This window comes from Protopterus annectens, chromosome 4.part0 (genome assembly GCF_019279795.1).
Source record: "Protopterus annectens isolate FY-2018-M chromosome 4.part0, PAN1.0, whole genome shotgun sequence".
Lineage (NCBI taxonomy): Eukaryota > Metazoa > Chordata > Ceratodontiformes > Protopteridae > Protopterus > Protopterus annectens.
The window spans coordinates 1,998,759,538-1,998,775,486 of record NC_056733.1 but is presented as its reverse complement, the minus strand read 5'-3'; the positions used below and the strand labels follow the sequence as shown (position 1 = coordinate 1,998,775,486).

At 44.2% G+C, this 15,949-nt stretch overlaps 1 protein-coding gene across 1 annotated transcript in view; it reads left to right on the top strand.

Annotated features, from left to right (window-relative positions):
- The window catches only part of KPNA4 (karyopherin subunit alpha 4), a 1,407,074-nt gene that overhangs the window by 367,880 nt on the left and 1,023,245 nt on the right, over window positions 1-15,949 (top strand). The window contains exon 6 of the mRNA XM_044069621.1: window positions 15,585-15,680. Coding sequence (XP_043925556.1) covers window positions 15,585-15,680 — 96 coding nt within the window. The remainder of the gene's footprint in view (window positions 1-15,584; window positions 15,681-15,949) is intronic.

Genomic DNA, 15,949 nt, shown 5'->3' with positions numbered 1-15,949 from the left:
CTAAGTAACCCTTTGGGGATCCTTTTTTCTTGCTCTAACCGATGTCAGAAAAAGTTAACAATTGTCTTGCTTGTGGAAAGCAAATACCACACAGAGATTTTCATTCCTACTGCATCACCTGTTTAGGCCCAGACCACATCATACCTTGCTGTCGGTTTTGTGCCTTGTTCAACGCCTGAACCATTCGTTGTCGGGCTCTCTTTGTCAATAAATTCTTTCGCTGTCTATCTCCGTATTCTGAAATGGCTTTGGTAAGCCATCCAGCTATCGATATTCTGAAAAAACATAAGGATAAAGACAGACTGCATAGGTCCAAAGCTGCCGGCGATGCTTCCTTTAAGCTAGACGCCAGTACTCAGTGAGGTGCTTTTGCAGCCCCTGATGCCCGCTTCATTGGATTTGCAGGCCTCTATCGAGACCCATTCAAAGTCTGGTATGCAGCGAGACTCTTCTTCGACTATGGAACCTGCGGATATCTCTACCTTGGATGGGTCCGGAGCTGCTGTGCAGTCACCCGACTTCTGAGGCAGTCCTCGCACTACTGATGTTCGACTCAAACTGACAACTTTATCTAAAACTACAGAGTTTCTTAGGCCAAGAGTATGAGCTACACCTAGAAAACAGACTACCAAAGCACATGACCCTGCTCCCATGCTACAACGACAAATGCTTAGAATGGCAGAAGACCTTATGCCGATTAGGGCAAGTCAGCCTTCCCCTGCTAAGAGGAAAGGAGACCAGTCCCCTGCAGCTTCAACAGACCAGGAGTCCGATTACTATGAGGTATCTGATTATGAAGACATACCCTTATCTGCTTATGAGGATTCAGATGCACAGGAATCCATTCCCTCTGCCTCCCCTCCAGAGGATTTTTCCTTTGGTGAAACCACTGGGAATGCAAAGACTATCCTCAGTCCAAAAAGAGACTGAAAATTTTTAGATTTGCTGCAGCATAGGCCTTTAGCAATACCCCCAGTCCTGGAAGTTGTCTATTTGTTTTTATGGAACCCAGTCTTACTCCTGATACTTTACCTCCTGCCCCTAGGAAACTAGACAGGTACTACAGAATACCTGACACTCGCACATTTCTTTTCAAGAATCTTACTGCTGACCCAGAAGTAATTTCCCATGACCCTAAAGGTATCAAGGCAACTACAGCCAAGACTGGGATTCCAGAGCTTTGTACAGATTGGGTAAGAAGGTATATACCTCTGCAACTCTTGCTATTAGGGCATTGAATTGTCAGTTTCACATGCTGAAGTACCAGCAACATATTTTGGAACTTATTAAGCAAAAATTGACCACCTTTACAGACTGTGCAGAAAATAAAGAATTGCAGGAGATTATGCACTCTGCAAGCCAAGTCAGCAAGCATACTTTGCAGTGTGGCTTTGACGCCCTAGAAGCATCTTGCCGGGCAGCAGTCACTGGTTCTATACTGAAAAGACATGCCTGGCGCAAGGAGCAGACCTTGCCAGACTATGTCAAATCAAAGTTACTAGACGCTCCTTTGACTAAGGACAGTTTGTCTGGCACCAAAGCAGAAGAGGTTCTTAAAAAGATCGAAGAAAAAGCTAAGTCTATGCAGACTGTTAAAGAATTCTTACAAGTGCAACCCCCTAGATTCAGTAGGCATTCCCTTCCAAACACTGGTCCTTTCCAGCCCCCTCCAGGCCATCTCAAACCAGACCCAAGGGAAACAGACCACCCAGACTACAGTCTCTGGGTATGCAGAGATCTAAGCAATGGAGTGCCCCCACCCTCAAAGCAGGGAGAGGTAAGCCACCTCCTTACGGAAAATACTCACAATGACTTCTCTGTTCCACTCCCCACCTCTGCCCAATTGCTTGTACTCCTAGGAGGAAAACTTGCCCTTCATGCAAAAAACTGGATGTTCATCACACAAAACCGATGGGTCCTCAACATTGTATCCTAGGGGTACAAATTCTACTGCCACTCACTGCCAACCCCAAGAGGGTTCCCAGACCTTCCTCCAAACCAGTGGGCAGAGGCTCAAAACCAAGTTCTATCCCTGCTCTCCATCAGAGCTATTCATCCGGTTCCAGTGGAACAGATATGTCAAGAATTCTATTCCAGACTCTTCCTGGTACCCAGAAAAGGGGGCTCTTGGCGCCCAATCCTGGACCTTTCTAATCTCAGCACCTTCCTGGTGGTACCAAAATTTGAAATGTTTACCCTGCAACAGCTTCTGTCTGTGTTAACCAAGGATGTCTGGCTAGTCACCCTAGACTTAAAAGAAGCCTATCTTCACATCCCTGTAAGGGAGTCATGCAGGAAGTATCTATGTTTCAGTGCCGGATCTATGCATTATCATTTCTCTGCACTTCCCTTTGGCTTATCTACTGCGCCCAGAGTATTCACAAAATGTCTGGTTTCAGCCATTGCATACTGCAGGCAGAGAAATATCCAAATTTACCCGTACTTGGACGACTGCCTGATTCAGGCGGACAGTTGGAAATTGCTGTTGCAGCACCTGACATTTGTGAAAAACCTCCTCACTTCCCTGGGGTACACCATCAACGAAAAGAAATCAAAACTGGTGCCCAGTCAAAAGATTGTTTTCCTGGGAGCAAGCTTGGACACAACATCCCAGATGGCATTCCTCACTTCAGAAAAGCAAGTCTGACAGCCTGCTTCAAACAAATGGCCACCAGAATCCAGCTATCCGCAAGGAAAATACTGCAGGCCCTAGGGTTCATGGCCTCATGTATACTGCTAATTCCATATGGAAGACTGCATATGAGGAAACTTCAGTGGTACTTGAAAAGTCTTTGGTGCCAACATTCTCAGCGCCTGGAAACAGTTATTCCTATCATACCCTTGTCTAAGGACAGAGTTCCTTTGGTGGGCAGAAGCATGCAACCACAAGGGACTGCCCTTTACTCAACCCCACGCCGCCCAGACCCTAACTACAGATGCATCAGACTATGCCTGGGGAGCACAAATGGATGGCAAATGCATTCAGGGCCACTGGAGCCCAAGTCAGATTCATCTGCACATCATCCAAAAAGAGATGCTAGCTGTGCAGAATGCCCTGACAGCTTTCAGTTCCCTACTCTTTCCAGGACAACTTCTAATAAAAACAGACACCACTGTTATGTGGTACATAAACAAGCAGGAGAGAACCCATTCCTACCCACTCTGCAGGCTAGCCATGGCTCTGTGGAACATGGCATTGGACATGCAAGTCCATCTGGTAGCTCAATTCCTGCCAGGCAAACAAAATTCACTGGCAGACTTGAGCAGAAATCGCCTAGACCCACACGAGTGGCAGTTGAGCCCATCACCTTCAACCTTCCGATTCAGAAATGGGGGACCCCAGAGGTGGACCTTTTTGCCTCCCCCTGCAACCACCAGCTCAGCAGATTCTGCACCAGGAACCCTCACAGCAGGGCCTGGAAAGTGGATGCCCTATCCTTTCAGCGGGTAAATCTCTCAGTCTATGCATTCCCACCTTTGCCCCTTCTCTCAAGAGTATTACTCAAAATGAGAGGACAGACCGAGGACAGTTCTGATTGCCCAGGACTGGCCACGCCAGCACTGGTACCCACTCCTGCGCAGCCTGACATCGGTGCCACCATGGCACCTACACCAGAGCCTACCCTGCTCTCTCAGCAGGAGGGGCAGATTTTGCATCCGCAACTGCAAACCCTAAATCTGGCAGCCTGGCTTATCCCTTGAATCCCTAGCCCAGCAGCTCTAAGCAAACAGGTGCTGGATGTCATTTTTGAAGCCAGAAGACCCAGTACAAAGAAATCCTATGCGAATAAGTGGCAAAGATACTGCTCCTACAGTCTGTCTAAAGGAGAGGACACAACTATGCCCCTCCCTGCCTTTAATCCTGGATTACTTAGCCGATCCACTTCACAAAGGCCTGTCCTCCTCTTCCATTAAGATACATGCCTCAGCCATTTCGGCTCATTACAGCACTGAGCCACCTCTCTTCTCAAACCCTCTTATCAAACAGTTCCTGAGAGGGGCAAACAAATTAAGGCCACTAAGGAGAGCACTCACCCTGCCTGTGACTTTAACTTTGTACTGGAAAAGCTCACATTTCCACCCTTTGAGCCTGCAGCATCAGCAGACTCAAAATTCCTCTCTTGGAAAACAGCATTGCTTCTAGCCATCACTTCAGCTAGAAGAGTGAACTACAAGCACTTATGGCTGTGGAACCCTTCATTATTTTCCATGCTGACAGGGTCTCTCTCGGGACAAACCTTTCCTTTATGCCTATAGTGGTGTTCTGTGTGGCTCTCAATCAATCTGTCAATCCATACATTTGCCAACCTTTTTCCCTAATCCTCAACATAAAGGAGAAAAGATCCTGCACTCCTTGGATGTGCACAGACAGCCCAGATTTTATCTGGATAGGACTAAGGCCTTCAGAAAATCAGACCAGTTATTAGTCAACTTTGCAGCAGGGGCAGAGGGCAAGTCCATTTCTAAGCAAACAATATCTAAATGGATAGCACATTGCATCCATTTCTGCTACAAGAATCATTGGAAACCAACCCCGCAGGGGGTCAGAACACATTCCACTAGGGCAATATCTGCCTCTACAGCATATCTCAGGGTTGTCCCTACCAGGGACATCCTGGAAGCTGCTACCTGGAGTTCAGTACACACTTTCACCAAGCACTATCATTTGCCTATCGTCTCCAAATCCAGGGCAGGCTTTGCAACAGCAGTCCTGCAGGGCATTCTAGCCAGCCCTAACTCTTCTTGACTGCCTCCACCCTTCAGCTTTGGGAATCCACCCAAGTGTCATGACTGCGACAGTGAAACACGAAGAACATAGTACAGTTGTGTACACTTAGCATAAATGTAGATGTTTGAGTGTATTTACTGTTGCAGTCCTGGTTTCACTCCCTCCAGCCCCCTGGTTTCTCTGTCTCTCTCTCTCTCTCTCTCTCTCTCTCTCTCTCTCTACTGTCTGCCTTTTACTCCCCCCCCCCTTTCAGGGGTATTGGTATTTTACTTTCTACTGGTGGTGTTTTCCTCCACCATACCTTAGCTCCCTATTGGGGGGCTCCTGACATCTGGGGAAAGAAAAACTGATGTAATGGTGTCAGCTGCCTGTTTTTATACCCCCTGACGTCAGTCCTGGAGTGACAGCAACCAACGCAGAAATACTAAGTCTTTGGTATTCGGGCCGACTGAGGGCTACCTGCAGGCAGACAACCCAAGTGTGATGACTGCAATAGTGAATACACTTGCACATCTACATTTATGGTAAGTGTACACAACTGTACTTTTCACAAGTTCTGAAACTGCTAGAAAAAGTCATCCAAGAGGTCCCCGCAGACCCGACAGGATTTGGCACTTACTCAAAGTTCTTTTTAGTTCCAAAGAAAACAGGGAATGGAGACCGATTCTGGATCTCAGCAAATTAAACAGATCAGTCCGTCGCAGCAAGTTCTGAATGGTCATGGTTCAGTTCATACTTCCTTTCCTGGAAAAGGATGATTGGATGTGCTCATTAGATCTTCAGGATGCGTACTACCACATAAAAATGTGTAGGTGCTCCAGAGGTTGCCTACGCTTCCGGTTGGGAGGCTGTCTTTGGTCTCACTACCTTCCCCAGAGTGTTCACCAATTGCATGGCAGTGGTTGCGGCTCACCGGAGACGAGGATTCCAGTGTTTCCATACTGAGATGACTGGCTCATTTCTGCCCTGACCAGTAGTCTACACTAGAGACTCTGTTCAACTTTGTTCAGAATTAGGCATAATAAATCACCAAAAATCTCATCTAGAACCCACTCAAATCGAGTTCATAGGAGTCCTGCTAGACACAAGCCAGATGATTGCCAAATGAACAATGACCATTCAGAACTTGCTGAGATGGACTGATTTGTTCAAGGCAAGGTGGTTCATACAACCTACCTTGATCTGGCCAAGGCCTTTGATACCATTCTTCACTCAGGAATCCTAGAAAAACTCAGTAAGCTAGGCATCGACCCCTATATCACTAGGTGGTTGCAAACTGGGTCACAGATGGAACCCACAGTGTGAAAGTAGCGGACTCCAAGTCAGAGTGCCGATCAGTCACTAGTGGAGTCCCACAGGGATCAGTCCTGGCTCCCCACTCCTGTTTGGCAGAAGTTCAGTCCAACACGAAGGGACTCTGGCTGACAGTTTGCAGATGATTGCAAGTTGGGAGCCATTATTATCTCCCCAAGTGATGTTAACATCCTGCAGTAAGGCCTCACTGAGACCAACGACTGGTGTCAGAACCCAGGTTGACTGCAACCTCTCTTTTGACCACCACACTGCCACTGTGGTCAGAAAGTCCTTCTATGTGGCACATCTCATTACTAACGGTTTTGCATCCAGGAAGAAAGAGGGTTTTGCATCCAGGAAGAAAGAGGTCATTGGCCTAATGAGGGAAGAGTTGAGGGAGACTATCATCGAGTACAGTGCCCCATTTGGCATGTACCTCACTAGACACCTGCAACAACGGTAGAGCCCACAAAAGTACCTCACAAAGAGGATCCTAGGCTTTAAAACACTTGCCCTATATGGACAGACTAAAAAAAACTCCAGCTATTCTCTGTCTCATATCGCTTACTTGGAGGAGAGCTCTGCTCGACTTAGAGCCATGTCTGACCCAGCTCTGTTAGAAATGCTACATTTAAAGAAATCCCAATCCCTCCACACCACACATTCCACAGACCTCAACTTCATTACCACAATCAACAGAATGTGTTGGAGGGGCAGGTTCATAACTCGGAGACTGCCCATGCTATGAAATAGACTTCCCATACACGTCAAACAGAGCACCTCATTGGCCCTCTTCAAGAGAAATCTTGAGTGGATGGAAAATGGAAAATTCACCCAGGAGATCACTCCAGTGGCTCTACTTGACAGAGGCACTTGTAACTAAAGTCTGGTGACACATTGCCAGGGTAATCCTATGGGCTAGGGCCATTAGCCTAGTACACATATATGAACCTAAATTTCCTTCTTCCAGAGTATTGACAATCAAGAGGCAGACTGGAGAGTTATCAGAAACAAGAGTAGCTGCCAGTCATGTTCTTCAGGCTTTGGGTTCCATGGCTGCTGCACTTTAGTCCCACTGGCCAGGTTTCACTTGCGAATTTTGCAGTGGCTTCTAGCCTCACAGTGGTCAATAATGCTTAATGTCTTGTCACATCCTCATAAAGAACATATGTCAAAGCACATTTTCATGTTGGATTCATTCTCAGATGGTGACACAAGGCTAACCCTTTGCTCCTCCTCGACCACAAGGTATGGTGACTACAGATGCTTCCCAGCTAGGGTGGGGGTGGGGGGTGGGGTATCTGGTCAGCAGATGAGGCCAAGCTCCACATAAATATATTAGACATGAGGGCGGTGCTCTTAGCGTTGCAGGCATTTCAATCTACCCTTCCTCTTGGGATGGTAGCAATCAGACATGTCGATGGTATGGTACGGAAAGCGCTCTGTGTGGCAATGGGCAGTCCCATCCAACCACTTTCTAAAAGAAACGCATATGAATGAAAATGACAACTTCAGGTAGTACTTTCATCCACGAGTGGTCCTTCAACCAGAATGTAGTGGAGAATATTTTCCACACATGGGGCCAGCCTTGCTCCAATCTTTTCGCCTCTCCCCTAAACAAGTGCAGCAACTACTTCATCCTGATACCACCACAGGAACAAACCCCAAGGGATGCTCTGATACATGATTGTCTCCCCGGACTTCTGTATGCCTTTCCCCCCATTCCATTGATCCCCAAGTTTCTTCAGAAAGCCAAAAGGTTGAAGAGGGCAGTACTTCTCATTGCGACATATTGGCCTCAACAAATCTGGTTCCCCTTCCTGTGGCCACACCTACAGAAGGATCCCTTGATTCTGGATCTCTCTCCAGACATGTTGTCACATCCAACAGGAATGACTCATTCCAATCTTCTCAATCTCAAGCTGACAGTTTGGTTCCTTCAATTCCATTGATCACTAGAGAACCTATGCTCACCTCCCACATCCATCATATTTTGATGTCCTTCCATAAGCCGTCAATGGAAGAGTTTTATTTTCTGGCCACAGCAACACAACATGGATTCCATCACAGCTCTTGTTCATTTCATTTTGGATTTCATAGCCCACCTTTTCAGTAATGGGGCAGAAGCTTCTACTATTAAAGCGCAGTTAACAGCCATTCCAGATTTCCATATTGGGTTTGATAACTTCTCCTCGAATTCTCACAGACGTATTAAAGCCTTATTAAAAAGGACAATGTTGTTAAAACCTCCTTACAAGGACCCTTCTCCCCATTGGGATTTAAATCTGGTTTTGCATCTGATTACTCAGCCTCCCTTCGAACCTGCATCTGATTACTCAGCCTCCCTTTGAACCTGCAGCAACTTGTGACATTAAGTATCTTTCCTGGAAGACTCTCTCTCTGGTGGCTGTCACATCAGCGACATGGATTTCACAACTTCAGGTTCTGTCTTCTGAACCTTCATAAGTAATTTTCCATAAGGCCAGTCTTGTTGCATACTAAGCCCTCCTTTTTGCCCAAGTTGTTTCTCAAACAAGTCTTAATCAGATTATACGTTTGCCTGTTTTCTTTTCTAATTTTAGTAATAAAGGGAAATACACCTCATCTGTTGAATGTTCATAGACTGTTACGTTTCTATATAAATAGAACCAGAGAGTTTCAGAGAACAAAACAGTTGTCGCATTCGCAGGACCTTAGAAAGGCCTGCCAATTACCAAAGTTACTGTATCCAAGTGGTTTTCTAGTTGTATTATTCTTCAAAAGGCATGAAGCCCGACAACTCCATTCAGGCTCATTCTACTAAAGCAGTGGCCACATCCACAGTCTTCCAGTACTTCCATGGATGATTAGTGCAGTGGCCACTTGGGCAAACCATCATACTTTTATTACTCATTACAAATTAGATTTGGTATCCGGGGCAGGGCTTCCTTTGGCGTGATGGTTATGAGGGATATTCTTCCATGAGTCCACCCTGGATAAAGGTAGCTGAGGACTCTGTCCCACATGTGAGAAGATGAAGAATTACCAGTATCAGATGGACATTATGTACTCACCATAATGTTCCATCTGTATTGTCTATTTTTTGTCTGTCATCACAATCCCACCCTCCAACCCCAATACTTGGATATCTGGTTGAACGGGAGGATGATTACTAGTGTTTTATTAAAATTCATTAGACTCCAGAAATTGCTTCATTTAAGGCATGTTTGTGTTAAATACCAACCCTTTTCTTCCTACTAATATAATTATAGCAAGCAAGATCTGTAGTGATGGTGAGATGCATTATGGGTAGGGGGGGTTACCCAAGAGCTTTTTGATCAACACAAGCTTACTAACGATTGAGTTGGATCTGAGAGCGCGGATCAGAACCCATATGTGAGGAGAGATGAAAAATCAACAATACAGATGGAAAGTTACGGTGAGTGCATAACTTATTTTCACACCCCTCCCCCCAGCAAGACTCATCCTCAAGGCTTTAGGATCAGTGGTGGCTGCTATAACCTTGGTCCCAATGGCTTGGGTTCTATGTGCACATTCTTCAGTGGACTCTGGCTATTCAGTGGTCGATTCTTCAACCTACTGTTTCGTCACTGATAAAAACTCACTTGGGTTTTCAGAAACTACCTGATTTGGTGGATGCAGTCCAGTGAAGTTTCAGGGTCGTCTGTCTCTCCACCCCCCCTCAGTAGCCATGGTGACCACTGATGCATCCCAGTTGAGATGGGGAGTGGGGCATTTCGTGGGATGGACAGTCCAAGGTACATGGTCCCGAGAAGAGACCAGTTTGCCTATCACTATTGTGGCAATGAGGGCAGTCCTAGCATTGCAGGCCTTTCAGGACTGCCTCCCTCTGGTAACATTGTCTAACCAGACAGACATGTCCGTGGTTTGGTATATCAACAAGTGGGGGGGTTGGAGGGGGAGGCAACTGATCCTATCCCCTTTGTCAAGAAGCAGTGAGAGTGTGGCAGTGGGCAGTCTCCTTCAACTGCTTCCTTTTGACAATTCACAGTCCAGGGAAATCTAGGGTGCAAGCAGGCAAACTCAGCAGACCCATTCTGATGCCTCACAAGTGGTCTGTCAGTTAGTGGTGGAAAAAACTTTCCATCACAGATCACAGGGGTCAACCTTGCTGCGATCTCTCTCTCTCCCAAAAATGTGCAGCCGGATCTTTGCCCTAATTCCACCCCCAACTGGGGAGTCGCTGAGAGATGCTCTAGTCTGTTTGGTCCTCTGTTCTCCTTTACCCTTATCCTCCCATACCTGTAGCCTCCAGATTTCTACAGAAAGCACTTCAGTTGAAGAGCAAGGTTATCCTCATGGCTCCCTTTTGGCATCATCAGGTGTGGTTCTCCTTTGGTCTCTTCCTTGTTCACCTTGGATACTGGACACCAGTTCAGATCTGATCACTCATCCCTCGGGTATGCCACACCTGGACATTGCAGGCCTCAAATTAACTGCATGGTTTCTCCAATTCCTCTAACTTTCCTCCCCAGTCCACCAGCTACTACTTTCATCCTAGAAAGCTTCCACCAGAAAAGTTTACGGGAATAAATGGAAAAGGTTTTCCTGTTGGGCCCATCAAAAGAGAATTGGAACCTTTTACTGCACCTGTTCCTGCTGTTGTGGATTTCTTGGCGTCAGTTTTTCAAGAAGGAGCTAGTTTTTCCACCATCAAAGTTTAATTAGTAGCCATCTCGATTTATCTTATTGGAGACCATGCTTCTCCTCCAGCTTTATCCAAGCAAAGCTTTCCTTAAAGGCACCTTTTGCTTTAGGCCTCCAGTTAAAGACCCTACTCCACCCTGGGATCCAACTGTGTTACTGCGTGGTTTAACTATCTCCCCCTTCGAGCCATTGGTCAAGTCTCTTAAGTTTCTTTCTTGAAAAACTGCTTTTCTAGTGGCAGTTACCTCAGCAAGACCTAGTGTCTGAACTCCAAATACTGTCCTCAAAATCCCCTTATTTGGTTTTCCATAAAGATGGGTTTACATTACACACTGATCCTTACTTTCCACCCATTTTTTTTTTTTTATATCTCCACAGGACAAAATACCTCAGAAAAGCAGATCAGTGTTAGTTTCCTTTGCCTCCAGTAGGTTGGAAAAGTTTCCAAAATTACCTTAGCAAAGTGGTTAACAGATTGCATATTGTTTTACAGTCAGCAAGGCCTTTCCTTGCCCAAATGTAAAGCTCACATCACTAGAGCCATGACTGCTACTTCTGCTTTTTGGTAGAGCTTCCATGGATGACATTTGTGCTGCAGCCACTTAGTCCAGTGCTCATACCTTTATTGCTCATTACAAATCGGACTTTATCTCCAGAAACAGAGCTACTTTTGATTCTGTGGTACTCTGGAATATCCTTCCATGAGTGCCACCCATGTTTCATGTAGCTGGGGACTCTCCGTCCTCAGTTAATGAATGAAAATGACAACTTCATTTGTAAAAGTTATGTACTCACCATAACTATGCATCTGTGTTGTCCATTTTAATTCTTCAGCTTCCTGGCCTCTTTCCCACCCCTTTTCCTCATGGAGTGACCTGATAATGAATGTGGAACCACTGTTCATGTTTTAGCCCATTTTTCCTATTGACTTTTCTTCTATATTGCCTATAGTTAATCTTTTTGCATTTGTGGCAGCAAACTCAGTTTGAGGTATTAGCAGGGTTCTGAGGCATTATGGGTAAAGGGAGGCAGTCATGAGTTGGTTCATAGGTTAGTACTAAGCTAACTGCTCTTGTGAGCCACTTTAAGCCTAGCCAATTATCCCTTGTGAGACTCAAACCCTGCACCTTGTGTTTGTAAGGCAAACACCTTAACCATTAGGCCACCCTCCCAACCTTGGATCTGAAAATCTAAGTGAATGTGGCCATGCCTTATCCGAGACCCTGTCAGTTGAGGAGGAATGAAAATGGATAACACAGATGCGTAGTTAAGGTGAGCACATAACTTTTATTTGTAGCATCTTGTCCTCGTATGAGGAAAGCACCTTAGTGTATTCTACTTGCTTCTGTATCTCAAGTGGCTACCCACTCTTCCAAATGTGCTTATGATTCTGCTGATGCCACTTCTAGGGCTGCTGTCACTGGAAAGCTTATGAAGGCGTTTGTATACTCAGAACCTTCCTGAAGATTTTAGAGTGGAAATGTCAACTTCTTCCCTAGAATCTGTTTTAGAACCATCTGTTGCAAATGTCCTTAAATGTGATGAGAGGCAAGCTGTTTCAAGTAATTTCAGATTTGCAGCCTTCCTTCTCCGATTTTGCCATTTGGCTTAATGCTAACTCTGCAACCTTTTTTAAAATTAAAATAAGCAATCATAAGCAGATATGCCAGAAACAGTGGCACGAGGCATCTAAAAGGAAAGGACCATTCGTACAGAACAAACAATACTCCCCTATCCCTTCCCACCACACCACACTAATTAAAACAAAGAAAATAAAATCCTTCCTGAAAGTCTGAACTTGTTTTTCTCTTTGGCAACAGAGCTTGACATACGGTTTGTGAAATTAATCTGTCCTCCCTTTCAAGGGATCCCTTCAAGTCTACCAGACCAAATTTCTCTTCCCTTCTGTCATTTAGCACTTCCTTACTCAGGGTGATAGAAACTTTTCCTCCCTTCACAGCTAGGAGAAGGATTTTATTGAAAAATGTTTCTGGTTACAAAGGAATAAGATTCATGGAGACCAATTCTGGTATTTCTTTTTTAAACCAGTCTGTGGTAGTGCCCAACTTAAAATGTTATCCTTTCACAGTTTGTACAAGTCATTTCCCATTTGAGTTTTCTTGTGATTTTAAGCATTTTTTTTAAATTCTAATCCTATCCCTATAGACCCAGTTTTTAAACACGAGGTTTTCTGTTGTCAGTATCACACTAAGTTCTCTACATTACCCTTTGATCTATCTGCTGCATCATGGGTATTTACAAACCACCTAGCACCAATGACAGCCTACTGCAGATTTCAAGGTATTCACAATTTTCCTTATTTAGACAACTTGCTTATCTTTGCAAAGTCCCCCCCCCCCCCAAAGTGCTTAGTCTCTTTTGCAGAACTCCTACACAGACTGTAGTTCCAAGAGAAGATAAAAAAGTTTTGTTTAACTTCTCTGAGGATTGTTTTCTTGGGGTATTTCCTAGGTATCTCAGTTTAGAGCTTTTCTTCCACAGGAAAAAATAGATCTGTGTCTAGATTTATTCCAGAGTTTTTTTTTCTCTGACTTAGGCCTCAGCCTGAGAATTCCTCAGTATTCCAAGTCTCATGGCATTTATGATTTTCATGATTCCTCTGGCAAGACTCCACATGACAAAAAATCAGTTGTACCTAAAATGTGTATGGTCTTTGCGTAAATATTCTCTGACATTCCACATTCCATTTTTGAGGTTTGAGAGACTTTTTGGTCTCCCATTTTTCTTGCATCTCCAGCACAGTATGCAACAACAGGCACCTCAGATTTTGCTTAGGATGCAGTGTATGTGGGGATAAAAGTACAAGGTATTTAGCATGGAGAAGTCAGAACAAAACCCACAAACGTAAAAGAGGTGTTAGCACTATAAATGCTCTGAACACTTTCAGTCATTGTTGGTACCCAGGACTGTTACAAGTGTGTGCAGACAGCACCACATTGGGGGGAGGGCATCCTGCCATCTTTGCAGACTAGCCATAGTAGCCTGAGATGTAGGGTTTCAGTCTACTGGCATCTTACATGCCATCAAAGCAAATATTTGTGGCAGATAAGCCGAACAGGACTAGAACAGACCCTTACAAATGGAAATTGAATTGGGGTGTTAAGGAGTTGATCCAGCAGTGAAGTCCACCTTAAATCGACTTTGCCTCCACCCAGAACAGACAGTTTACAGATTTCTACTGCAAGACTCTGTGAAAGAAGACCTGCAAAGCAGATGCTTTTTCATTAGACAGAAATGTTCCTGTATGCTTTTCCACCCTTTCCACTGATGTCTAGGGTTATTCTGAAGATTCAGACGGACTCTCTGGTGACTTCCTTCTGACATATGCAGTAATGGCTCTTCCTTTTATTGGAAATGGCCAAGGGCAGTTATCTCAAGCTTCCTCACAGACTGAAGAAAATAGTATGTATAGAAAACAGGTAGCTTCTGTTTGGAATCTTAAATCATGGAAAAAAAACTCTTGCTCCTTTGAACCACCTCATCAGGGTGACTTGAGGTTCTTAACGTGGAAAATAGAATTGCTTATTACTCTGACCTCTAATTCCTGCATGAAGAGTATGTGAGCTGTAAATTCTTATGGTGGGTCAACCTTGTATCATTTTCCACAAAGGTATGGTTTCCTTAAGAATTTATTCTTCAACTTATGCCTAAAGTGGTATCTGAGATTACTTGGAACCAAGCTGTCCCTATCCCTGAATTCCTTCCAGAACCTAAAGCTGAGGGAGACCGGATACTCCATAACTTCAGTATCTACAGGCCTCTCAAGTACTCTGACAGAGCAAAATCTTTTAGGAACTCTGATCAATTCATTTACTGATAAGAAAGGACCTCTAGCAGACTATTTCCAACTGTTAGTCTCATGCTGTTACATTTTCTTATACTTACTAGAGCAAGGCAGTTCCAGGTAGGGTTAAGCCTCGTTTCACCAAAACTATGCTTCATCTGTGGATTTTTAGAAAGTGTTAAATTCTAAAAGTATTCTAGAAGTAGCATCTTGGTTCTGTGTGCATACCTTTACAAAGCACTGCAGAATTAATTTTCCATGTCTAAGACTAGCTTTAGAACCATTCTGTAGGGCTCTTGGACCCCTCATTCTTCCTCCTCCTCCCTGTCAGTCTGAGCTGTGTTATTCTACCCATATCGTTAAGGCTTCTGCATCAGTGATCAGTGTAGTGAACATGGTATAGTTGACAGGAGATTATAATGATCACTGCTGCAGTGTCCACTCCCTCTCTGCATTCCTCTTATTTTGTAAGTTCCTTTATGCCAGGGAGGGGAGCATCCACTTACTGACCTTTTCAGGGCTGTAGCCTCCCCCTCAGTTGACATGAAAGCTCTGAAGGGCTTGCCACCTAAACCATACTTTTTCTTTAGTTCATCTCAAGCTGAATAACTGTGAGAAGCAGATGCTGTTGAAGCTTTGGAACTTGGGCATCTGTTCTATCCTGAGCAGGATATAGCTAGTATAGCTAAGATCAGTGCAGTAATGATCATTCAAACATCTGCTGTTATGGTAAGCTTACTTATACTGTTGACCTTTGCAAAGTTTTGAGGACTGTCGTGGCTGGGATCTTGATTTAAAGGATTTTGAAAATACTGACTTCAGGTTTTCTTTGTTATAAAGCCATCATCTTGATTACTTAGCTATATTTTAAATTTTTTGAGAGAGGAAGTAAGTTTACACTTGTTACTAAGCATGCGCTTTGCATTAAGGGTAGCATTTCTCAGGAAATGAGTTTATATTGTGCCGCTGGTGGTTTGCAAGAATTTCTCATTTATTCTGTTTTTTTTCCTAGTTTATATTTTCTGCAGGAAGCAACTACAGTTATTGTTAGAACCTTGTTTACTGTAAATTGTCTGGATTATTTTACAGAAAATTATTGTCAAGTGATCGAAATCCACCAATTGATGATTTGATCAAATCTGGAATACTGCCTATTCTAGTTCACTGCCTGGAAAGAGATGACAAGTGAGTACCATTTTTAGACTGGTTCTGAACTGAAGAGTTTAATAAAATAATGATTGAGTAATGTTTTTGAGGTAATCAGTTACATAGCAGCATCTACAAATAGTAAAAACGTAAGCTGTAAAAAGGGGCAGTGTGTGTGTATATATATGTATATGTATATAATCATGTAGTGTGTGTATATGTATATGGGATCCGTGCTGTTCATCGAACGGTCGTTTCACTGAATGTGAAATGGCTGAGCACACTTTTGTGAAAGTGCTTTTCATAGA